At 36.8% G+C, this 26,908-nt stretch overlaps 2 protein-coding genes across 2 annotated transcripts in view; both read left to right on the top strand.

Moving 5' to 3' along the window:
- Window positions 1-1,262, top strand: part of LOC307002802 (uncharacterized protein) — a gene marked incomplete at its 3' end in the record, with an annotated part of 35,339 nt that extends 34,077 nt beyond the window's left edge. Inside the window, exon 9 of the mRNA XM_079620730.1 lies at window positions 563-1,262. Coding sequence (XP_079476856.1) covers window positions 563-1,262 — 700 coding nt within the window. The remainder of the gene's footprint in view (window positions 1-562) is intronic.
- LOC307000642 (uncharacterized protein) overlaps window positions 1-26,908 on the top strand; it is a 395,066-nt gene that overhangs the window by 120,518 nt on the left and 247,640 nt on the right. The window lies entirely within an intron of this gene.

Raw genomic sequence — 26,908 nt, 5'->3', positions numbered from 1 at the left:
CTTACAAAAGTGCCGCTCTAGGCAATTGCCTAGTTCGCCTATATGGACGCGCCGGCGCTGGTTCCAACCCTAATCAAACACAACTAAAAAAGCTAATTAAGGTCATCACGATTACTACAACCTTACAGGTACACAACAAAATCCCCAGTGTTAAATCAACACCGCTCAGAGTACATATTGTCCCAATCTACAGAGTGTTAAAAGTGTTAAAGTTAATGAGATAATTAAGTGATTCATTAAGAGATGATTGAGCATTAGTGAGGAACACCCACTGTTAACAAGCAGAATCACTGAAGGAAAGAGAAACACCAGAACTACAACTGACTTCAGCCACACCCTTATGTAATCAAATGAAGAGAAAAGAAGACATTACATCTCTGAATATCTCAGCAGAGGAGGATTAAACAACTCCACAAACAGCATTACCAGCTTCACTTATTTCTAATCAGATTGACTTTATTCATGTCACAAGTCTACAGAATATGCATTCTCATAATTAACTTTAGCAACTTTTGCATTGTGTCATACACTGAATCTGATTCTTCTGCATATTTCCATCCAGTGACTCCTCCTCCAACGGCTCCCGCAAGAGCAGCAGCTCCAAGAAAACCTCGCAGAATCGCAGGACCTGCTGCTGCTCCTGCTGCTGCAAATGCTCCTCCTGCTGCCTCAACTGCTGCAGCTGCTCCTCCTGCTGCCTCAACTGCTGCAGCTGCTCCTCCTGCTGCCTCAACTGCTGCAGCTGCTCCTCTTGCTGCCTCAACTGCTGCAGCTGCTCCTCATGCTGCCTCAACTGTTGCAGCTGCTCCCCATGCTGCCGCAACTGCTCCTCCTCCAGTCCCAACTGCTGCAGCAGCCCCTCCTCCGGCGCCAACGTCTGCCCCAGCCCCTCCTCCGGCGCCAACGGCTGCCCCAGCCCCTCCTCCTGCTCCAACTTCTGTAGCTGCTCCTCCTGCTGCCTCAACTGCTGTGGCTGTTCCTCTTGCTGCCCCAACTTCTGTAGCTGCTCCTCCTGCTGCCTCAACTGCTGTGGCTGTTCCTCTTGCTGCCCCAACTGCTGCAGCTGCTGCACCTGCTCCTCCTGCTGCAGCTGCTCTTCCTGCTGCAGCTGCTCCTCCTGCTGCAGCTGCTCCTCCTGCTGCCGCTGCCTCAAATGCTGCTGCGGCTCCTGCTGCCGCTGCCTCAAATGCTGCTGCTGCTCCTCCTGCTGCCGCTGCCTCAAATGCTGCTGCTGCTCCTCCTGCTGCCGCCGCCAGCGCTGACACCACACCCCCAGCTGCCAGTAAATTACTGTTATTTTACAGCGCATTTTTTACAGTGCAATTAGGAAAATGAAATTACTTCATATAATTTGTTCATTCCGCAATGCATGATGGGAGCCATTAATGAGTTGATTATTGGCAGCCACTGCAACATGCTTTATTATTGTCACCATTGTTGAGATTCACAGGCTGATTATTGATGTCTGTGTTTCTAAACAAAGTATTTAAAAGTCTCTTGATAACAATGTTTATTAAATATTTTGGATTATATTAAAAATACTGAAAATCATACGCTTTAGTATCAGAGAGCTGCTTTATTAACAAGTTACACCAAACTATTTAAATAAGTTTTGTTTATTTCAGATCACAATATGATAGTCAAAACATGACCAACACCATCAGATCACTTTTCTCTTTGTTCATCTGACTGTTATCAATCAGAAAACGCAGTCAACCAAAATCTAAAGTTAATAATATAAGGGTCAAGAGCCCAACTAAAGCAAACACTGATCTCCATAATGGTGGCTTACAATTTGAGATTTTCTCCTTCAGTGATTCTGCTTGTTAACATCAGGTGTTCATCACTAATGCTCAATCATCACTCAATTAATAACTTAATTATCTCATTAACTTTAACAATCTTGAGTATTCATTTAACACTCATATTTTAACACTTTACACTCTTGAGTGCGGACTCATATACACTCCCAGGAGTGTTAATTTAACACTGGAGTTTTTGCTGTGTAATATCCTGGTATTATTGTATTCTTTGTGTGAGGTTCTTCAGGAGCTGTGACGAGAGGGATATTTCATAATATATATTTAGATTTTCGTAGAATCTCTGCATCAGGATATGAAAGTGCACTTATGCATGTTCTTAATAAAGCAGCCTTTTGTTCCCCTGAGACACTTTACTCATGATGTGCATGCTTCATATCTGGATTCACTCAAATAAATGGCAAATTAATTCACGTTCCACAAGTTATCTTCTGGAAAGAGCACAGGACATCGCCTTGCTCTCTCTTCTTTTCCCCCTGATTTAAGTCACTAAAAGTTCACTGAGAATGTCTATATACCACATATGTTGTATTTTGTGAATCTATTGTTTTTTCCCTTTCATGTTTGGTATCATTTTAAATGTCTCAGTGTGATTGGAGTCAAGTAGAGAGTAAAAGCTTATACTAATGATACTCATGATTGCTAATGATACTCAGTAAAAAGTCTCGGTTAACCCTCCCGAGAGACGTTACGTCGACATGCCGACGTAATTGGGATCACTTCAGGGAGCCCTATCATCTTCGAGTGTCGACAGAACGAGCCAATGAACATTGGCTTGCGAGCTTGCATCTCGCCGCCCCACCCCGCAGCGCAGGTATAAATACGGAAGAGGATGCACGCACCTTTGTTTTTTCTCGCTGAGGAGCCGAGATTTGTGACAGCCATACAGCGATGGTCAGGAACCGTGGCGACGGGACGTAACGTGTCCTGTTCTCTCCTCGTAACCGAGACGTTCCCTTTCAGTCGGTCACGTTACATCGGCGTGCCGGCGTAATTGGGATCTCTACACTGTTAGACCTTACCAATACCATGTTCTAAATTAAAACTCGAGTCAACAAATTTCACTAGCAAAAACCAACTGCTTTAAATTTACCAACTGTCATTTAAATGTAATAAATCAAATTTATTTTTTATAATGTGCTAATAATGTGAACAAAGTATTAATGTAAACTTCTTTCATTTGAGACCACAAAAAAAAAAAAACTATTGTAATAAAGAGATTTCCACTGGACCAGCAACACAGTCAGCAGCTGTAAAATAAAGCAACATGCAGTTAATCATCAATGTTTCTAGATCTTCTCCTGGACTGAAGCACAGGCTCTACTCTTCAGCACAATTGTGACAAAACTACATTTTACAGTAAACTACTGGCAACAGTGTTGATTTCATGATGAACAGATATATTATTAATAAATATTAAACACCCACAAATTCAAAGCTTTTCAATTTAACTTTCAAAGTTTAAAATTCAGTTTGGATATTGTGGTAAGGGTTGGTACTACACCTTACTCTCCTGGATAACCCCAGGTATCGAAGTGGCCTGAGGTCTGGTGCTGCCAGGTCAGGTTACAGGATTAAATCCTCACTAGCTTGTTTATACTGTACCAATAAATCTAGAAGTGTCCCTACACTCGTGAAACAATAAAATCATACACAACCATTGATCAATTCATGCTTACCAGTCCAGCTGAATCGTTCTTGGATCCTCAGTGTCTTTAGTCAAGCAGACTATATCTAAATTGCTCTTTACATTGCTTTATAGAACTGTTTTATTATAGACTGAAGTATTATACAAAAATAAAAACTGAACAGTATCTGTCTTTATAAAATAAAAGTTTATTTAAACAAAAGATAAAAATACTGGTTATACAATGATTAATACTTGTAGCAAAATAATCAAAAGGTTACAGGTTAAAATACTTCAGCTGACCCGATCTCAACAGGGCAGTCCTGTGAGTGGGGAATCACAAAGGCTATTTACCTTGTCAGCAGTTCAAGCAATAGAGTAAAAAATAACTTGTTCTCATCCAAATCAAAAAGTTAAAATAATACAGCAGAGCAATTCGAGCAAAAAGAGTTTCAGTTAGAAAACTGAACAGGTAGAGAAACAGATTCTCTTCCGGGAGGTACACGACAACAAAGTAAAAAATGCACAACAACTTAGTACAAAAATGCAGTCATATTTATACAGAGCTGAGTCACATTGTTTCTATGCAATCTCTGGTATTTTTCCAGAGGAAGTAAAGGCGGCCTTTGCTGATGCCATTGTGCTCCATACATGGCCATTCTTCCTTCCCTTCCGTCTTCTCCGCTTTGGGGGTTTGTTCTTATGTTTGTGTGTGTGTGCGTAAATGGTTGGAAGTGTGTTTGTAAGTTCATTCAAATTAAAACTATCACTTTCCCCTACAATATAGAAAGATTGCAGGATTTCATGTTGTAGATTAACAGATATATGATTAATACATTTTAAACACCCACAGCTTCAGCTTGTACACAGAAAGAGATCAGAGAATCAAACATATCCAGGATGATTATCATCACAACAGACGAAAACGCACACAGCAAAAACTCCAGTGTTAAATTAACACTCCTGGGAGTGTATATGAGTCCGCACTCAAGAGTGTAAAGTGTTAAAATATGAGTGTTAAATGAACACTCAAGAGTGTTAAAGTTAATGAGATAATTAAGTTCATAATTGAGTGATGATTGAGCATTAGTGATGAACACCTGATGTTAACAAGCAGAATCACTGAAGGAGAAAATCTCAAATTGTAAGCCACCATTATGGAGATCAGTGTTTGCTTTAGTTGGCCTCTTGACCCTTATGTTATTTACTTAAAATTTTGCTTGTCTGCTGTTATTGGTTAGTAACAGTCAGATGGACAAAGAGTAAATGTGATCTGATGGTGTCGATTATGTTTTGACATAATCGTGATCTGAAATAAATAATGCATAGATAGTTTGATGTAACTTACAGTTAACTTAATACAGCAGCTCTATGATTCTAAAGCATATGATTTTCAGTATTTTTATCATAATCCAAAATATTTAATAAACAGTGTTCTGATCAAGAGACTTTTAAATCACTTTATTTAGAAACACAGACATCAATAATCAGCCTGTGAATCTCAACAATGGTGACAAGAATAAAGCATGTTGCAGTGGCTGCCACCAATCAACTCATTAATGGCTCCCATCATGCATTGCGGAATTAATAAATTATGATCTGAATTGTCTTTTAAGTAATTTCCTTTTCCTAATTGAATATTTTGCTCATCACCATTGTTGAGATGCATAGACTGAATCTTGATGTCTGTGTGTGTCTAAAATGGAGATTTTTTTAAAACAAATAATTAATAATAATTAAAACATATTATTCTGTATTTATTTATCAAAAATTCTGGATATTTATGTAGAGTCACAGTTATGCTGTAATAAACAACTTAAATCTAAGTCAGAAATAAGGGTTCAGTGATCAAGTTCAAATTATGATTGTCATAACATGACCAACAGATCACTATTTTTCTTTATTCATCTGTCTGTTATAAATTAATAACAGCAGGCAAACAAAATTTAAAGTTAATAATATAAGGGTCAAGAGCCCAACTAAAGCAAACACTGATCTCCATAATGGTGGCTTACAATTTGAGATTTTGTCCTTCAGTGATTCTGCTTGTTAACATCAGGTGTTCATCACTAATGCTCAATCATAACTCAATTATGAACTTAATTATCTCATTAACTTTAACACTCTTGAGTGTTAATTTAACACTCATATCTTAACACTTTACACTCTTGAGTGTGGACTCATATAAACTCCCAGGAGTGTTAATTTAACACTGGAGTGTTTTCTGTGAACACTGGAGTTTTTGCTGTGCATGATCAACTTTCTCTTGCCGTTTTCTTGCCATAACAAATGTGCTTTATAAACTCACTGTTATCAGCCAGAGAGAAACTTATAGTTAAAAGTAAGGAGCTCAATAAAGCAAACACTGATCTCCATCACAAACTTTATTATATTCAATAAAACATCAACAACTAAATATCTGTAAATTCTCAACAATAACGTTTGTACATGTATGAAATAAATAATGTTAAACTGGTTTGTAAACTGGTTTCACACTCACTGTGGCTGGAAGTCAGTTGTAGTTCTTGTGTTTCTCTTTTTTTCTGTTCTTGTTTCTCTGTCCTTCAGGGATTCTGCTTATCAGGTGTTCATCAGTGTCTCAATTTACTCACTTCTTTTCATTCACTCAGTCAAGTGGACTATATTAGTGAACTAGTGTAGGGAATAGTGAATGAGGGTATAGGGTGTGATTGGAAAACTGCCTCTGAGTGTTGACTTTGAGCACTGTTAATTCACAGTATATTCCTGTAGGCTATTTTTGTTTTCTACGGTATATTACTGTTTTAATGGAAAATGGTATGATATTGTCAGAACTTGGCCTTTTTTTACAGCAAGGGTTAACAGTGTATGGAACACACCATGGTTGCTGCCACATCCAGCGCCCTACGCAAGATTCTCAGACCCCCAACTGGCTGGGCCGTAAGGCCTGCGTAGAGAGAGTTCGAACTTCTGTTCTGTGTAACCCACACAGGGGAACTCTTGGATAACAATGGGGAAGTGTGACATTCCAGAGGAGAGGAACGCTGTGGAAGCCACATCCTCGAAGGGAGGTAACATGTGGACTGGCTGGCTTAGGGGCAGTACAACATATGGGATGTCACTGGGGTGGCTCCAGCCTGAAAAGGGGGAGAGTACACCGGACAGTGACGGCAGAGCGAACTCTCCCCAGGGCAAGAGCAGGGAGCTGATCATGGATAAATACATTTGTATTAAAGTCCCAATTAAGTTGTCTTGATGTCTTAATATCAATTTTTTGCATTTTATTTGAAATTGATCTGTGATACATTTGAAATCAATTACATATAATGTGCATTAAGTGCGCCGAAAACATGCATTTAATTCACACTTAAGTGTATTCTTTTAAAGTATATTATTTGTGTAATAATTACACTTTAATAAAGTACACTAAAGTGCACATTTTATTCACAAGGGGAACAATGAGGTTGTTTTTGGCAGGAGGACAGAAAAAAAGGAAGGATATAAAAGCATGATCTTGGTGTGGCCATCCATAAACAAGCGCTTTCCTTTGGAGAAACAGAGAGAAGTGAGTAAGAGCTCTTTTTACAGTGATCACTGTAGTACAAAGTGTTACCAGTTGCTGTTCTAGTGCTCAGATATTTGTGGACGTGTCAGGGATTTGTTTCTTTTTCAGAACTAAATATTCTCAAACTTTCCACTGGAGTTTGTGACGTGACGGAAAAGAGAGCAGGCGGATGATAGTGAGAAAATGTTTGAAAAAGTGGAAAGTTTGTAAAGTACACTGTATTAGTCCAAATCGGAGGAGTTTTCAATTGTGCATGCGTGCATCACACTGTAAGTACTAATCAGATAATTAATGCATGTTCTCACGAATGTAAAGACAAACGCCTGTATCTGTGTTTGCATTTAATGTTGTTTACATGATAATGCTGCTCTGACGTTAGTGCAATTCCCTATGTAGTTTGGTGTTAGTATTAGGCAGGGGCGGATTAAGGCATACTGCAGCCCACATGATCAGGGGGGTTTTGCAAATATTTACTTCAATAGATTGCAAATGTTACTGGATGGAGGTTTTAAAATAACAGGCAATTAAAGATTTGGCATTTCAATTAATAAAATTATTATAATTATTATTATGCTGTTTTTATTATTAAATTCATATTACAGTCAATTTCCCCAACAATTATTTCATAGCTCATCATCTGCAGATAAAGATTAGAAAGATTAGCTTACTCATTGAAAATGTTTTTTTAAAAGAGGTTTAAAATTTAAAATTTAAAAGTGATTGCAGTACCGGTTTTGGCAACAATCTTACATACGGTTCCTTTAAATTAAATAACATCAAATGTGAAGTGTCACCCAGGGAATTCTGGGAATGTCAATTTAGAGAAACAACAAAAACAGAATAAAAAAAGGGACGAGCAGAAACACAAGAACTACAACTGACTTCAGCCACAGCCAAGGCCGGACTTACCATTGGGCTTGACTGGGCTCAAGCCCATGGGCCCCGCTCAATAGGGGGCCCCGCCCTTTTACGTTTGATTTTTTTCAATAATATATCCAGGGTGCGATTTGCCGGGGGGGGATGCGTGGGATTTCCCCCTTTCTGGTCAATGTATACCTGCCTCTGCTTAATTATTTGTATCCCCGGTGGGGATAAATTTATCCCCCCCTCAAAGTGATCATAGTGCTACTAGTGGCGAGACGGATCACAAAACTTATCACGGATCCGTGGTTTGATTAAAGTCAATTTTATTTTAAAATGATTACTCACTCACTCTTGAGCGTCTGGCGCGAGTGATTTCAATGTTAAGTCAATGTAACGCGCGTCTAGAGGTCCTGCGGCGCGGTGTTTAGCGCGGCGCGGTAGACGCGAGCCTCATTCGCGCATCCAGTTTGCGCGAATGAGGCGAATTGCTAACACAGATCATGTCTTTTCTATCATTTCACTGTAGCTCAGCATCGCGATCAGTGTTGTGCCAGTTCATACTTAAAAAGAACTAGCTCAAAGTTCAGTTCACACAGATGATAATGAACTAGTTCATGTCATAGTTCTTTTTAAAAAAAAATGAACTAAGTTCACATATCTAAAAATGAACTAGTTCACGTTCATTTGTTAAATTATTTTAACAAAGATGTAGGCTATTATTAATAATAATGTTATTTCAACACAATATCTCGTTATTTCGAAATAATGTGTGCGTGCATCTGTAAATCCGGTGACGCGTGTATTGATTTTTATTAATAAACAAGTGTTTTCTCTAAAAGTGTCGACTCGGCTGCAAAGATGAAGTTGACGATCGCCATCTCCGTGTGAACGCGCTTATAGAAAGAAATGCACATAAATAAGCCTAATAATGGATTATCAGAGAGTAGCCTTTTTCTTTTTTCGTTTTGAATTATTTCGTTTAAAGACATTTCAAGCTTTGTGTATTTGATGTATTTGTCATGTCTGTGTGAGGCATACACTGAGTTTCGTTAAGTTAGGATGTGCTCTAGTTCACGTGCAATGCAAGTGAGCGCGCGGGCGCCTCCGTTAGGCTATATTTGTTTCGTCGGCCTATTCATTAAATACAGGCAATTGGTTGATGAAAAATTGATTAAAATTAAGATACAATTTATACAAAACGAAATTCACTTTAAAGAAAGGCTTTCTATAACAACTTCAACTTCAACGGTCAAAATCAATGTCTCATATTCCGCACCCTATCTCGGTCGTGCTGTTCACTTTTCATAAATCAAATGGAAATCAATGAAAAAAAAAAAAAAAGGTATAATATTATAACAAATATGAAACGCGCTTTTTTAATGGCTACAACAGTATAGTAGGCCTACATATCCTACTCTCTATTTGTAGCCTACACATTTCTGCACATTAATTTAATTCTGAATTTTGCACACACAAGCTGAAAGGCATTTGTTCAAATCAAGTTCACGGATAATTGTGCGGGCATTTATAAGCCTAATCATTATGATACTAAAATCCTAACAAATAGGCGATGCTATGTACAAAAAATCAGATGAGCCCATAATATGAACGGTTAAGCATTTTCCTCCCATAGAAAACCATTAGGCTATAAGAACGCTTAATGTGGCTTAATGCAGATTAGGATGTCCCCTTATGTCGAAATAACGAGATATCGATACTAGGCTACTGTGTCCACCGTGGTCTCCTTTTTGATCAGCGGAAACGATTTTTGCTTGTTTGGGATCTGACTGTCCAGATTTGAAAAAGTTAAGCAAACTTTTTCAAGCTTCAATCAGTGGTCATATAAATAAATTAGCACGGTTTTTACATGTAACACTGTATACTGTACCATGTCACCTTTTGAAAGTAGCTTTGCACTTCAAATAACGATTGGATCGATTATATTGTTACGCCACCAGATGGCGACAAATTACTTTTAAAAAACATTTGTGATTGAATCGTTCATTCAGGAGATTCGTTCAAAGATGCTGATTCATCTATGAAACAATTGTATTTGATTGAGGAATTAAATCATTCATTCAAACCTAAGTTTTTTTAATAAATAATTCAGATTAATGAAACATTTTTGTAGACTTCAGCAATTAAGATAAATTGTTATTTTTTTAGTTGTTTGTTCAGAATCGTGATCTCTAGTTTTATTCTCAGTTTATTCAGAATTGTGTTGCTCTAATACAAAGCTTGTGTATCATTTTGTTCTATTTAAAGTAATGTATAGACGGTAGGGCCCGAAAGTGACTCAAGCCCAGGGGCCCCCACCACCCTAAGTCCTGCCCTGGCCACAGCCTTAGATGAAATCCACTGAAGAGAAAAGAAGACATTAAATCTGTGAAGATCTCAGCAGAGGAGGATTAAACAACTCCACAAACAGCATTACAGCCTCACTTATTACTAACCAGACTGACTTTATTTCTGTCATCTACAGTTCTGGGCTGGGTTTCCTAAAAGCATCGTAAGCCTAAGTTGATCGTAGAGACCATTAGTGGCCCTGTTTGAGAATGAACAGAGGTTTAGATGTTGATGATTTATTGTTTCACCGTGATGGTGATCAGTATTTGCTTTATTTGGGCTCTTGACTTTCTAAGATTAGATTATTACTGACTGCGGTAACTCATTGTTTATCAGACAGGGTAGTTAAGCAAGACAATTAGAGAGAAAATAAGTCAGGTGATATTGGCAACATATTGATGATGGCATAAAAACTTAAATATTTCTACTGTATTTTTTACAGTAAAGTACTGGCAACCACAGATTTTACGATAAATCGCTTGCAAACAGCTGTCAATTTTTTTTACGTAAACTTTACACTGTAAAAAAAATCCCGTATTTTTTACGGAATAATGCTGGCAACTTTGGTTGCCAGAACAATTCTGTAAAAAATACATTAAAACTGTAATCACCTTTACGGAGCAGCATGTAAGTTTTACATTTTAAACTGGTATATTTAACAATGGATTTCAGCAATATTGACATGGCCATAAAGTTATTGAACAAATTCCTTCAGTAAGAATTGAAGACACCTGATGTTAACAAGCAGAATCACTGAAGGAGAAAACCATAATTAAAGTCACCATTATGGAGATCAGTGTGTGTTTTAGTTGGGCTCTTTACCCTTAAATTATTACATTAAGTTTTGTTTGGCTGCTGTACATGAGTTATAACAGCAGATGATGAACAAAGAGAAAAGGTGATCTGATGGTGTTGGTTGTGTTTTAACATAATCATTTTTTCACAATTATTTAACCTGAATCACTGAACTCATATGAGTTAGGTTTATTTTATTAATTTTTAGCTGCATAATATGTTTAGCCTTTTCAATGAAATTCAAATAAATCAATAAAAATACAAATAAAAAATTATGTATCCATATTAAAAACTGTTTTGGCAACTCAGACATATCAAGATTTAGCGTATGCATCTCAGCAATGGTGACAAACAGATCACCTCTTAACATAAGCTCATTATTTATTCATGCAGCAATGCATGATGGGAGCCATGAATGAGTTTTGATTGGTAAAACCCAGAATGCACTGCAACATGCTTTATAAATGTCACCATTGTTGAGATACACAGGCTGATTATTGATGTCTGTGTGTCTCTTTTTTGAACAAGAGAAACTTTTTAGAAATTATTTGGATTACATTGTAAAAGTTAATAGTATTATGGTGTTCAATGACGGTACCACTATAGATAATAAAGTAACCTAACTCATGAATTGGATTCTATATGAGTTCAGTGATTCAGGTCAAATGATTGTGATGTTAAAACACAACCAACACCATCAGATCATCTTTTCTCTTTGTTCATCATCTGCTGTCATAATTCATGTACAGCAGCCAAACAAAACTTAATGTTAATAATTTAAGGGTAAAGAGCCCAACTAAAACACACACTGATCTCCATAATGGTGACTTTAATTATGGTTTTCTCCTTCAGTGATTCTGCTTGTTAACATCAGGTGTCTTCAATTCTTACTGAAGGAATTTGTTCAATAACTTTATGGCCATGTCAATATTGCTGAAATCCATTGTTAAATATACCAGTTTAAAATGTAAAACTTACATGCTGCTCCGTAAAGGTGATTACAGTTTTAATGTATTTTTTACAGAATTGTTCTGGCAACCTAAGTTGCCAGCATTATTCCGTAAAAAATACGGGATTTTTTTTACAGTGTAGTTAAATGCCGTAAAACATAAATATTTATTTTTACAGTAGGCAAAGATGTAATTACACTCTATTTATCACACACAGGGCTACCGATCATGCCTAATCGTTCACATTAAACAATACATTGATTTAAATTTTGTAAGACACTTTTTGTTTGGAAAGGCAATATGCGTGGGGGCGTGGATGGTCATGAATAATGCTCTGATTCACACCTGAGAAGACAATGACCTGCAAAATGAGCCTTTCATTCAGGTATGTCACCGAGAGAGTACCACAAGACAGAATGCGAGGACAAAAAAAAAACATTTCTAGTAATTGTGCAGTTAATTCTCATACTGTACTTTCAGAAAGTTTTGGAATATATTGGAATACAGCCCTAGTTTTAACATAATTCTTTTTGACCTGATCTTATTTTAGAGCCTAATTTCTGAGTTAAGTTTACTTTGTTGATTATAGCAGCAGTGTCCTTGTATCACATAATTAAAGCTGCAGTAGGGAGTTTTTAGAAAATATTGACTTAGCCTGAGAATTTGAACAAGCACAACTTACAGGTCACTCCCCCTTGCTCTCTGCTGCGCTACAGCCCTCCCTCTACAGCTCCTCCGTGAACGCGCAGGCTAGTAAGCAGGGCCACCGATTACGGCGAATAAACAAAATGGCACATTCACTGGTAGGGACATCAACAATTGACTATGGCCTGCCCATACTTTGACTTCAAACTTGGTCCTCAAATCATTACGTATTTTGCAATACATGTAATGTAACTTATATAATATAACGTAATAACGTATAATATAACATGTAATATAACATTGCACTCTTTCTATAAGTTATAAATAGGTAGTAAGATAATATAACAGTAACTAACGTTACAGTGTGCAAGTAATTATTCTAGCGACATGTAATTGTACACTGTTAGACCTTACCTTTTTTTTTACAGTAAAATACTGGCAACACTGTTGCCAGTAATTTACTGTTAATTGTACAGTTACTGTAAAATGCACTAAATTAAAACTCGAGTTAAAACTAATTTCACTTGCAGAAACCGACTGCCTTAAATTGACCAAATGTCATTTAAATGTATTAACTAAAATGTGTAATCCATTAATAATGTGAGAAAAGAGTTAAGAACTTTCATCAGAAACCACTAAAAAACTTAAAAAGATTTCCAGTGGACCAGCAATGACACAGTCACCGTCTGTTAAATAAAGCAACCGCCTGTTAAATAAAGCAACATACAGCATATCACCGATGTTTCTAGGTCTTCTCCTGGACTGAAGCACAGGCTCTACTCTTCAGCACAATGGTGACCCAAAAAAACTATATTTTACAGTAAACTACTGGCAACAGTGTTGCCAGTATAAACCTGTTTTATAACTTACAGTTTATTACTGTTTAAATACTCTTCATGGGTGTGTCTTTTTATCTTACACTTTTAACCCTTTCAACCCCACAGGAAAATCCACACTACAAAGAGTAAAAGTAACATTGACAGTGTTGCAGTGAGATCATTAAGAGAATATGTAAGTAATTGTTGAGCATTAGTGATGAACACCTGCTGTTAACAAGCAGGATCACTGAAGAACAGAGAGGAACACAAGAACAGAAAATAGAGAAACACAAGAACTACAACTGACTTCCAGCCATAACACATTATTACGCGTATTATTAACCATTTTTACTTTATTTCTGTCATACATCTACAGAAGTTGTTATTGAGATGTTTAATTGAAAATGTTTGATTTGAAGTTACCATTATAGAGATCAGTGTTTGCTTTAGTTGGGTTGCTGATGCTAACACATTAATTTTTTTATTGCTGCTTGAGCTGTTTTTGCAAATCACACTTGTGCACACACAGTTTTTGAATGATTGCAGTTATATTCACTATGACAATATCATAATAAAGCCTGTCCATTCACTAAGAAGTTAATTCTCAATCAAAAGTTTTACGTTACTGTGAAACAAACCACTGTGAAACAACAGCAACAATCACTAACTTATTTCTAACACAAGCATAACCAAAAATAACAGAGCTACACTGTATTACAGAAACACAGAGATATCACAAATTAGAACATGCATCTCAACAATGGTGGGAATACATATTTTTAATTATTATTCATGCAGCAGAGCATGCTGGGAGTTTTATACTATCCTGGTACCCAGCATGCATTGGAACTTTTGATCATCACCATTGTTGAGATTCATATGATGATTGTTGATGTCTGTGTGCCTGAGTTAAGCAGGAGTTAAGTATTTAGGACAAGTTCGGTATTTTACATTTAAAGCCCGTTTTACAGATCGTATCTGATGAAATAGAACGGTTAAAATTAAACTTTGGACACATGCTGCTGTCCAAAGAATTTTAGGTTTATTTTTTTTCCCACCCCCACAATGGTTGTCTATGTGCACTGGAAGATTCCTTCCTAAAAACACATTAAACTTTAATTTACAAAGACGTGAAACTCACCGAGTGGTCAGGGGTGTTCACTGATACGGTCCCAAAAAAAATTGCTGAAAAAGATGCATTCCAACAGGTTTTATCGTAGTCTTTGTCCAACTCCATTGACTTGTATTGAATGTGCTATGTGAGGTACGATATTACTCCGCCGCTTCTTCTTCTGCGTCTTCTGTGTATTCAATAAAATGGCAGCGGTTTGCTTGCAATTGGCAAAGGTGCATTATCGCCACCAACTGGGCTGGAGTGTCTATTATTTAAGCTCTCAACGGAAGAATCACGGGTGTGACGCGTTTGGCAAAATAGGTCCACAAAATCGAAATAAACCTAAAATTCTCGGGACAGCAGCATGTGTCCATTTTAATCTTAACCGTTCTATTTCATCAGATACGATCTGTAAACAGGGCTTTAAGTGTAAAATACCCAACTTGTCCTTTAATACAGTTTTAATGCACTATATGATTACAACATTCTTCAGTTGAACTGATTACAGAAATATTGCTGGATTTCATGTTGTAGACTATCAGATATATGACATTATACCCATAAATTCATAGCTCAAATACAAAAAAGAGCAGAAACTCGCTCTGGATGATAATGACATCATCACAAAACCAAAAGCACCTGATCAACCACCCCTTGACTTTTTATTACCGTAACAAATGTGCTTAATAAACTTAATGTTACAACAGCCAGAGAATGATGAATGGACAAAGTTATTTTCTTCTTCTTCTTCTTCTTCTTCTGGTTATTGGCGGATCATATCTTTACGATATATACCGCCACCTACTGGACTACTACACAGGAGTGTGTAAAAAGGACGTTGGTAAATGACACCTTAAATCATAAAATCATAAAATAATAGCAAAACTACCCCCCACCCCTCCTCAAAAAAAAAAAAAACAACAAAACAAAACAAAAAACCCCCCAAAAAAACTAAATTCTTCTACTTAAACCAGTATCATTAAGATATATAATTAAATATTTGCTTCTTTGTCCCTGCATTCCTTGCTCCTGTAAAATATTATGAATGTCATTTTCTGTATCAGATTCTTTCCATTTCTCAAAGTTATTTTAAGCCAAGGTACAAGAGACCAACTAAAGCAAATATGATCTCCATCATGGTGACAACAAACGTTATTATTAACTAAATCCCTGTTCATTCTCAACAATAACTTTTGTACATGTATGAAATAAATAATGTTAAACTGGTTTGGGAACTGGTTTCACACTCAGTGTGGCTGGAAGTCAGTTGTATACTGTAAAAAATAAAACATAGATTTTATTTATATTTAATTAATAAAAATGAGGCAACAGATTACAAGCAATATTATTAATTAAATTTAACAAATTAGAATTTAGTAATAATTAATCAAATTAATTCCTTAAATGTTAACCATTTAAAATGAGTAAAATTTACAAAATATATGTTATTGCCAACATTGAAGACAGCTGATGTTAACAAGCAGAATCACTGAAGGAGAAAACCATAATTAAAGTCTCCATTATGGAGATGAGTGTGTGTTTTAGTTGGGCTCTTCACCCTTAAATTATTAACATTAAGTTTTGTTTGGCTGCTGTACGTGAGTTATAACAGCCAGATGAACAAACGGTGATCTGATGGTGTTGGTTGTGTTTTAACATAATCATTATTTCACGATTATTTGATCTGAGTCACTGAACTCAAATGGAGTCCAATTTGTGACTTAAGTTACCTTTATTAACTATAGAAGTACTGGCCTTGCACACCATAATATTTTTAACTTTTACAATTAAATCCAAATAATTTCTAAAAAGTTTCTCTTGTACAAAAAAAACAAAACAGACATCATGAATCAGCCTGTGCATCTCAACAATGGTGACATTTATAAAGCATGTTGCAGTGCATTCTGGGTTGCACCAATCAAAACTCATTCATGGCTCCCATCATGTTTTGCTGCATGAATAAATTATGAGCTTATGATCAGAGGTGATCGGTTTGTCACCATTGTTGAGATTCATACGCAAAATATTGATGTCTGTGGGCGCCCAAAAAAAAAAAAACACATATATTTATATTGATTTGATAATTTGGATTTCATTGAAAAGGCTAATAATATTAAGCAGCTAGAATTAATAAAATAAATTTGACTCTACATGAGATCAGTGATTCAGGTCAAATGATTGTGAAATTATGAAACACAACCAACACCATCAGATCAACATTTCTATTTGTTCATCTGGCTGTTATAACTCATGTACAGCAGCCAAACAAAACTTAAAGTTATTAATTTAGGGTCAAGAGCCCAACTAAAACACACACTCATCTCCATAATGGAGACTTTAATTATGGTTTTCTCCTTCAGTGATTCTGCTTGTTAACATCAGGTGTCTTCAATGTTGGCAATAACATATATTTTGTAAATTTTACTCATTTTAAATGGTTAACATTAATTTGATTAATTATTACTCAGTTCTAATTTGTTAAATTTAATTAATAATATTGCTTGTAATCTGTTGCCTCATTTTTATTAATTAAATATAAATAAAATCTATGTTTTATTTTTTACAGTCTCCGAAGGCGGGGCATATTCTATGCTCATTGCCGAATTGAGTCTGAGAGAACAGCGGACCTGGCGGCTTGAGGGGCGGATCCGCCCCGGAGTCTATTGCTATCAGGGTCAGATTTGAAATATTTCTGTAGCTAGTTTTGGCCAGATTACTTGTTTTGAATGAGGGATCTGAAAGGTTTCCAGACCAAATGACCCACTAAATAAACGGGTCCAGATCGGATCCGGGTAGGGTCTGCCGCGGATCTGGTGTGGATCCGCAATCCTTATCTGTTCCAGATTCGTTGCGCTGTGCAAGTGGACTCCGTTCCAGACTGGAGTTAGTTTGCTATCTGGATGTTGGATTAAAAATAATCATCATTTGACCTGAGTCACTAAACTTATGCATACATTGTTGATTACAGCAGCGCTCTGATAGCTCTCTATAGCATGTGGTTTTCAATGCACTCTGCATAATCTAAAATAATTCCAACAAATAGTTTTTCTGAGAATGACTTTTAACCTGTTTATATATTTAAATACACTTGACATCAATAATCAGCCTGTGAATCTCAACAATGGTGACAATAATAAAGCATGTGCATTCTGGGTACCACCAATCAAAACTCATCCATGGCTCCCATCATGCATTGCGGTATGAATAAATTATGATCTGAATTGTCTTAGTAATTTCTAGGGCTGGGCAATATATCGCATGAGATTGTTAGGCGCATCTCATCAGTAAAGCCGGTTCCTTGATTAGTAGTAAATCGCCATCACCTGCTTTCAGATGTAGCGTCATTTACTACACCAGGAGTCCTCAACTCTGGAGCGCGAGATCCACTTTCCTGCAGAGTTTAGCTCCAACCCAAATCAAACGCACCTGAACAAGCTAATCAAGCTCTTCATGATTACTACAACGTTACAGGTACACAACAAAATCCCCAGTGTTAAATCAACATTGCTCAGAGTACATATTGTCCCAAACTATAGAGTGTTAAAGTTAATGAGATAATTATATGATTAATTAAGTGATGTTTGAGCATTAGTGATGAACATCTGATGTTAACAAGCAGAATCACTGAAGAAAAGAGAAACACAAGAACTACAACTGACTTCAACCACAGCCTTAGTTGAAATCAAATGAAGAAAACTTTAAATCTGTGAAGATCTCAGCAGAGGAGGAATAAACAACTCCACAAACAGCATTACCAGCTTCACTTATTACTAACCAGATTGACTTTATTTTTGTCACAAGGAACTGATTGTTGAGAGTTGGTATTTAAGTGATCAAAAAAGTGTGCTACCATTATGGTGGTCAATGTTTGCTTTAGTTGGTCTCGTGACCCATTGAATTTCCAAAAGCAAACTTCTTTAAGCATTTGCAATAGTGTTTCATGATAAACACTTGAGCTTTGCTGAATAAAAAATTAGTAATACAAATAAGCTTTTATGCGTGCAAGACGTTTAAATGAAACCCATAAAGAGATATATGTTAAAATTCATTTGTCACAAAATTATTTTATTTTGGTTATTGACTGAGGTTCACGTATAGTAAATGTGTAAAAAAAAGTGTATAATAATAAACAATTTTCAGTGCTAGAAATCTTCTGAAAATATACACTTAGACATCAACACTTACCATACAATCCTCAACAGTGGTGACAATAATTATCCATACTGCAGTGCATGCTGGGATTTTTTTCAAATTATGATACCCAGCATGCATTGCAGCATGAAACTTTTTGTTTATTGTCACCATTGTTGAGATTTGTATGCTGATTTTTGCTGTATGCGAGTTTGGTAAAAACTGCAGAATATTGTAGGCACTTAACAGTTTAAAAAACTCCACATGATAAATAATGGATGTAGTTTCACAGGGTAGACAAGGCAAACCCCTCAAATGTATTAATGACAGATTAGTGATTCTACATTCAATAAGTTCAGGTTCCAATGATATGCTATCATAGTCTGATTTGACTGCTTTCAAAACATTATATATGTTGTTGCAGAATAAAATCGATCTTAGAGAGTGACGGGTCAAAAGCCCAACTAAAGCAAACACTGATCTCTATAATGGTGGCATTATATTTTTACCAATAAAATATCAACATTTAAACCTCTGTTAATTCTCAAAAATAACTTCCGTAGAAGCATGGCAGAAATCAAATCAATCTGGTTAGTAATAAGTGAAGCTGGTAATGCTGTTTGTGGAGTTTGTAGACATCTAAGGCTGTGGCTGAAGTCAGTTGTAGTTCTTGTGTTCCTCTTTCCTTCATTAATTCAGGTGTTCATCACTAATGCTCAATCATCTCTTAATTAATCACTTAATTATCTCATTAACTTTAACACTTTTAACACTCTGTAGAATGGGACAATATTTACTTGAGCAATGTTGATTTAACACTGGGGATTTTGTTGTGTACCTGTAACGTTGTATTAATCATTAAGAGCTTGATTAGCTTGTTCAGGTGTGTTTGATTAGGGTTGGAGCTAAACTCTGCAGGAAAGTGGATCTCGCGCTCCAGAGTTGAGGACCCCTGTACTACACTGAGCCGTAGTTAACTGACAAGCTGAGCCATATCGCATTAATTATCGCAGGCGATATGTCCTTGATAATTATGCGATATTGCTCAGCTTGTCAGTTAACTACGGCTCTGTGTAGTAAATGCCACTACATCTGAAAGCAGGTGATGGCGATTTACTACTAATCAAGGAACCGGCTTTACTGATGAGATGCGCCTAACAATGTCATGCGATATATCGCCCAGCCCTAGTAATTTCCATTTCCTAATTGAATATTATTTTTGTCACCATTGTTGAGATTCATACACTGATTATTGATATCTGTGTGTGATTATTTATTTATATATCAGAACTTTTACACCTTTGAGTGTTAATTTAATACTCATATTTTAACACTTTACACTCTTGAGGCTGGAACCAAATAAACTCTCAAGGAGAGTTACTTTACCACTGGAGTTTTTGCTGTGTACCTTTTAAAACACGTTCTTCTAACGTCAAGAAAACTGGACATTTTCACATTCCCGGAATTAACACAGAACGTTTGGAGAATGTTCTTATAACAAAATTCTGTTAGCTGGGTACTCACTTTTTTTACTCTGACTTAGCCAGAAATAGAATGCATTTAAAAATAAACATCTTTGTTAATTTGTCTTTTTTTCTTATATATTTTGCAACTCTCATTATTTTGGAGTCATTATCTATAATTGACATAAGCTTGTACATGTGATGAAATGAAAATGAAAAATGAAATGAAATGTTATCTTATTTTTATCTCTTGTTCTTTTTCAGACAAAAAAATTACCTTTGTAATGTTAAACAATGATACTTTCAATTTTATTCAGATTTTATTCAAATACAGAAGATAATGTTTTGCTTTTCAATTACTTTCGGTCATTTTACCACTCTCTGTGTGTACTAGAGAAGCAACAGTCTTTATATTTATATTGGTGTGTGTGTCTGTACACAGCAAAATCCCCAGTGTTAAATTAACACTGCTCAGTGTTTATATGAGTCCACACTCAGGCCCTGTCCACACGGAGACGCGTTTAGCTGTATACGGACACATTTTGTGTCGTATTGGCGTTTCGTCCAGACGGATCCGGCGTTTTGAGAGACTGAAACCGCTATTTTTTTAAACCGGGTCCCAAAGTGGATAAATCTGAAAACGACACGCTTGCGTTTTCGTGTGTACAGCCAATCCGTAGGCTATATTTTGTGAAACGATGATGTCATGTCGACTAGTCGGACACTGCTAGTCACGTAACAGCAACAACAACTGCCGACTACATGCTTGTATAAAAATATAATATAATGCTGCAGTAGCTACTGAGCCTCTTTTATTACTTTATATATTATTTACTTAAATGTATTTTTATTGTATTTCTTTATATTTTTATTATGCTATGGTGCTGGTCTGTTGTCTGATTAAGACATTTCGTATTTTGTAGGGATGGGCATTTCAAACTAAAAAAATATTCGACGATCACTGGGAATTATTTGATTATTAGGCTGTTCAAAAAACGCACATGCTCGCCGGCACAACGGCGCTCGCTCAAATTCCACTCCGACATTACATTTCTCAGTAAGCCTGTTGTAGCCATTAAAGAAAATGTATTTAGTTTCATATTTATGTTTAAATAATATGTTATTTTTTATTTCATCTATGTTGATTTATGAAAGTGAACAGCTAATCATAAGATGCGCAATATAGCGGGAGACATCATTTTGACCACATTAAGTTTTGTTTTATATAAAGCTGGTTTGTATAAAGCCTTTCTTTAAAGTGAATTTCGTTTTGTATAAATTGTATCTTAATTTTAATCAAAGTTTCATCAACCAATTGCCTGGATTTAATAAATAAGAAGCAAATATAGCTGACAATATAATCATGACATGGACGCGCCGGCGCAATATAACTTGCATTGCTCGTGAACTGGAACTCGTCTCATAAATGAACCGAAACTCAGAAATATATAGAATGCTTGAAATGTCTACTTTTAAACTGTTAAAATGTCTCCTTGCTATATTTGACTCATTCATTACTTTTGCCGGTTCTTTGTGGCAAGCTTTATGAGTCCGATAACTAATTGAATATCGTGATTCGTGACTCATCCCTATTTTGTACCAGGCCATTTATGGTTGTTCATATTGTTTAATAAAGTTCTTGGTAAAAAAGAAAAGAAGAAGCTACTGTGCCTAATATTAGGCTATTGTATACAGCGCGCAAGGTTTATGCGCATGCTCAAAGTCTTCTTCTCCGTTTTTATTGTATCAATATGGCAGAATTACAGCGCCACATACTGGTCTGGGATGCATACTACATCGTTTTGAGTCGGTTTCAGTGGTTTCGTGTGTACGCAGATATTTCTTGATACGACGCCGTGTTTACGGAATTCTTTTTTAGAACGAGGCAAAAAAAAACATCGGATAGGGAAAGCTCTGGCTTCGTGTGGATGTGGCCTCAGAGAGTGTTAAATGAACACCGAAGCAGTGTTAAAGTTAATGAGACAATTAAGTGATTAATTGAGTTATGATTTAGCATAATTGAAGACACCTGATGATAACAAGCAGAATCACTGAAGGAGAAAATTAATGTAAAATGTTACCATTATGGAGATCAGTGTTTAGTTTAGTTGGTCTCTTGACCCTTACTTGATTAACTTTAAATTTAGTTTGGCTGGTTTAATTCAGTTATTACAGCCAGATGAACAAAGATAAAAGGTGATCTGTTGGTGTTGGTTGTGTCTTAACATAATCAATAGTAAACCTGAAGCACTGAACTCATTGCGAGCATAATTTATGAGTTAAGTATGCCTTATTGATTATAGCAGCACTGTCCTTGTAGAGTATGCTTTTTTAGCATTTTTATTCACTCCAAATGATCAAATCAATTACAAAAAAAAAAAAAAACCTTCTTAAAAGTATTTCAGGTAGGCATACACAGAAGTCAAGAATGAGCATATGACTCTCAACATTGGTGACAAACAGATCACCTCTGAACATAAGCTCATTATTTATTCATGGAGCAATGCATGATGGGAGACATGATTGAGATTTGATTGGTGGCATCCAGAATGCACTGCAAAATGCTTTATAATTGTCACCATTGTTGAGATTCACAGGCTGACTCTTGATGTCTGTGTTAAAAAAAAAAAAAAGACTTGTATGAGTTTAAGTTTTAAGAAATTATTTGGATCACATTGAAAAAGTTTTTAAAAAATATGCTTTTCAAAGACACTGCTGCTTACAATCAATAAAGTAAAAGTATCTCTGTAAAGTAATTGGGTTGAACTCTATGAGTTCAGTGATTCAGGTCAAATGATTGTGAAATAATGTTGAAACACAACAAACACGATCATATCACCTTTTCTCTTTGCTCATCTAGCTGTTATAATTCACGTACAGCAGCCAAATAAATAAAGCCAACCTAAAGTTTATGATTTAAGGGTCAAGAGGCCAACTAAAACAAACACTGATCTCCATAATGGTAACATACCAATTATGATTTTCTCCTTCAGTGATTCTGCTTGTTATCATCAGGTGTCTTCAATAATGCTCAATCATAACTCTATTAATCACTTAATTATCTCATTAACTTTAACACTGCTTCAGTGTTCATTTAACACTCTCTGAGTGTGGACTCATATAAACACTGAGCAGTGTTAATTTAACACTGGGGATTTTGCTGTGTAGAGGATATTCCAAAGGAAAGGGCTGCTTCCCAGATAGCAACATTGTTTCAGCCCAAATCCGGCCCACATCTGGCACATGTGTAATGATGATCTGGCCCACATCTGGCACTTGTGGAATGCGGATCTGGCCCACATGCAGCGTGGAATGATGGCACTTGAGTGGACCGCTCCTGTTTGCCAGATCTGGGCCACAAGCAGGCCATAGCAATGCCACATGTCAGCCAAGAGCAAAGAAATAAACCAGAACTGGAGCTTATCTGAGCCACAAAACCTGTGTATTAAATATGGAGTCATCTCAGCATTAATAAGCCTGTTAACAAGCAGAATCACTGAAGGAAAGAAGAGAAATGTGCGCCATTCACCATGTGACCACTGAACACAGTTGTCAACCTCTTTCTGCATTGCCAAGCTCTTGATTTTCTTATTTCCCCCATTCAACTGTTCGTGTAAATAACAGTCAGTATCCTGAAAGCTGAATATATTTACAAACCACACTATAAGCGATAAAGCAAAATTCATATCGATTGACAGTCTCATCCTCATTATATAGTAACTTCTGTTCTGTCACTATACAGATGGGGGAACTTTGTAATGAATGTTTTTTCTTCTTCTTTTTGTTTGCAGGTTTTTACCTATATGCATTGCCGCTTCTAAATATTTTCTTCACCACATCAAGACATCCAGTTATGCAGAAGACGTCTTGGAGGTACAGTATTTTTTCCTTGTTAATTTATTTATTATTATTTTTTTTTTAAATAATATTTAATAACATGGTTTGGTAAACTAAATTTTTCCATTGGCTCAACATATTATTGACTGAGCCAATGTTAACAGCCTTTTGTCCAAGTTTAATTTTATTTGTATTATATATATATATATTTTTTTCCCCCACCATACAGCCACAACAGGGCTCACCAAAGACAGGTGTAGTAGAAATTCTCGAAGAATCAACACCCAAGGATAACTTTTAGTAAAACAGCCAGGCAAACCAGAACAAAATATTAAAGCCTCCAGTAACACCAGAGCCACAGCCCCTCTCACCACACACGCCATCCCTCTCTAAAGCACCCACGCTTTCGAGCTGAGAGAAAATGGAGGAAATGGTGTGTGCTGGAACCAAACTCTCCCAGTCTGTTGCTGCAAGCCCGCAGATATCAACCAATAAACGGCGAGCCCCACAACCACCAAAGCCTGTGGGCCCAGCTTGCACTCCCTCTCCTCCTGTGATAGTTCTCCAGCCGCTGCCACGATGCCAGGGCCCGCACCCTCCTCGATCTGCTGTAGGTCAATCAGAAACAACTGATACCAGCTCTCTGTGATATGTGTCAGGTCCCCGCTATGATAACAGTAACTTTGTTAAATGTTTACAGGACAACCCTACTGTTAATGTTTAACAGTAACCCTTTTACTTTCTCTATTTCTGTTTTAGACACAGCCGGGCAACGTCAGTTTTTTTTTTAGCACCGACCAACTTCGTTTTTCTGGTGTGTTCCACACCGTTGACTCTAGTCGGACGCCACAGTTTTTTTTGGGCTGATTCAGCATGTAGTCACTCTGATTGGCTGTTCAGTTTAGTAAATGATTTGAAGAACGAGAATAATAGCAAAACTGGGATTAAAGAAGTCAAGATGGTAGGGGAGGGGAGTAGGGGAGGGGAGGGGAGTAGGGGAGGGGAGTAGGGGAGGGGAGTAGGGGAGGGGAGTAGGGGAGGGGAGTAGGGGAGGGGAGGGAAGTGGGGGATGGAGGTAACCCAGCACAGGCAAGCAGCCACCCGGTCCTGCAGCCATTTTCGGGGCTGGTCACAGACCCGCCTGTCAGACTGGTGGCGGCGAAGCGCTAGGGATGCGGGGTGGGGGGTGATTGCATATCTGTATATATATGTAAGAGTTTGTGAGATTGAGGAGATTCGCTCCGCCTGGCATCCAAATCTCGGTGCCTCAGTCCGCAGGATGTCATAGCGTTAACACAGCAAGTTGCCATGGAGACAACCTTGATTAGGTCCCAAACAGAGTCAACAATCAGCAGGTGTCTGTGAGAAATGGGGGAAGGAACGCAAGAGCGACTCACTGCAGTGCTCTTCCGGGGGAGTTATTGTTCCAACAGCGGCCTTGGCCGAAGCCAGTGCTGGTTGAGTCAAGTCAAGTCAAGTCAAGAATATTTGTATAGCGCTTTTCACAATACAGATTGTATCAAAGCAGCGTCACAGTATTAAATTAAAATAATAATAAAACATCCATGTTTGGTAATCAGAGGTGGGTAGTAACGAAGTACATTTACTTCTTTACATTTACTTGAGTATTTTTTGGGAAAAATTGTACTTTTAAGAGTAGATTTTTAATGTGGGTACTTTTACTTTTACTCGAGTACATTTATTATAAAAAAACGGTACTTTTACTTCGTTACGTTGAGCGACGTTCCTCTCGTTACTTTATTTTAATGCAATTTGTTAAATGCGTAGTTTATTCCAAGCGCGCTGTATCTTTTTTCTGGGTATGAGCGATGCTCAATTTACAAATGAATCACTCTTTTGAGTCGATTCTGTTCAAAGACTTCATCAAACAAGTTGTCAGATCTGTCTAAATCGCGAATCAGTGTGTATGATCTGTTCAGTTTCCTGCACGCACTGAATCGTCTGACGCGCTTTCAATTCACACTCGACATGGAGTCGTACAGGAAGATTTAAGAACATCAAGAGCGTTGGATGAAGTGGCCGTGGACCTACAGTACAGTCAAAGTGAAAGCAAATCTGCAAATGCATAATTTTTGCCAGCGATGAAGATCTCTATTAGTTGAACATCTTCCACAGGACGATATTCGATTTAATTTCATTCAGGTAATACATTTGACAACCAAACAGATTATTACGATATGATAGCACTTCAAAGTATGACATTACCCGTTTTTTTTGGACATATACATTACTTTATACAATAAATAAGCTACCGTTGTCCACATTTGAAATGAACACCCGCCATCCCGCGGTAATGTGTGTATTGCGCAGTCGCGTGCGAACTCAACTTGAAAACAAATGCCTTTGCCTGCCTTAGACACTGTTGACCAGTTTAAACATGCTTGCAGAAATATACATTTGATTAGCTACATTTTGGAGAACAGACAGAAGAAGATCCGTCGATGTGCGTTTGATCGTCGTCAGCGCGAGCACATGTGAAGAGTTTTAACTCTTTCATCTCTGTGTCAATGTTTCCCTTTACATGCCTTAAATGCCTTTAAATGCAAAACTCTTCAGATTCACTGTATTTCGACATTGTCTAATAATCCAACTGTAGTTGTATAAGTTACTATTATACAAACCAAAAGGACAGGCAATGATTTTCGGTACAGATCACAGAAATAACGCTTGTCTCTTCTGTTTGTGTGGCAAAGATAGCCTATCTAATTATGATAATAATAGTCATTTAAATAAAAAATATCTAAATAATATCATGTTTTATATATCATATATATAGGCCTATTATCCGAAGTAACTAACTAGCTACTTGAGTAGTTTTCTGATTGGATACTTTTTTACTCTTACTCAAGTAACTATTACGATTGTTACTTTTACTTTTACTTTGAGTAAATATTTTTAAGTACTTGTACTTTAGTACAGTTTTTGGATACTCT

This window comes from Phoxinus phoxinus (assembly GCF_949152265.1).
Source record: "Phoxinus phoxinus genome assembly, chromosome: 1".
In the NCBI taxonomy this organism is placed as follows: domain Eukaryota; kingdom Metazoa; phylum Chordata; class Actinopteri; order Cypriniformes; family Leuciscidae; genus Phoxinus; species Phoxinus phoxinus.
The sequence above is the reverse complement of the archived record's forward strand: the minus strand, read 5'-3'. Positions and strand labels throughout refer to the sequence as shown.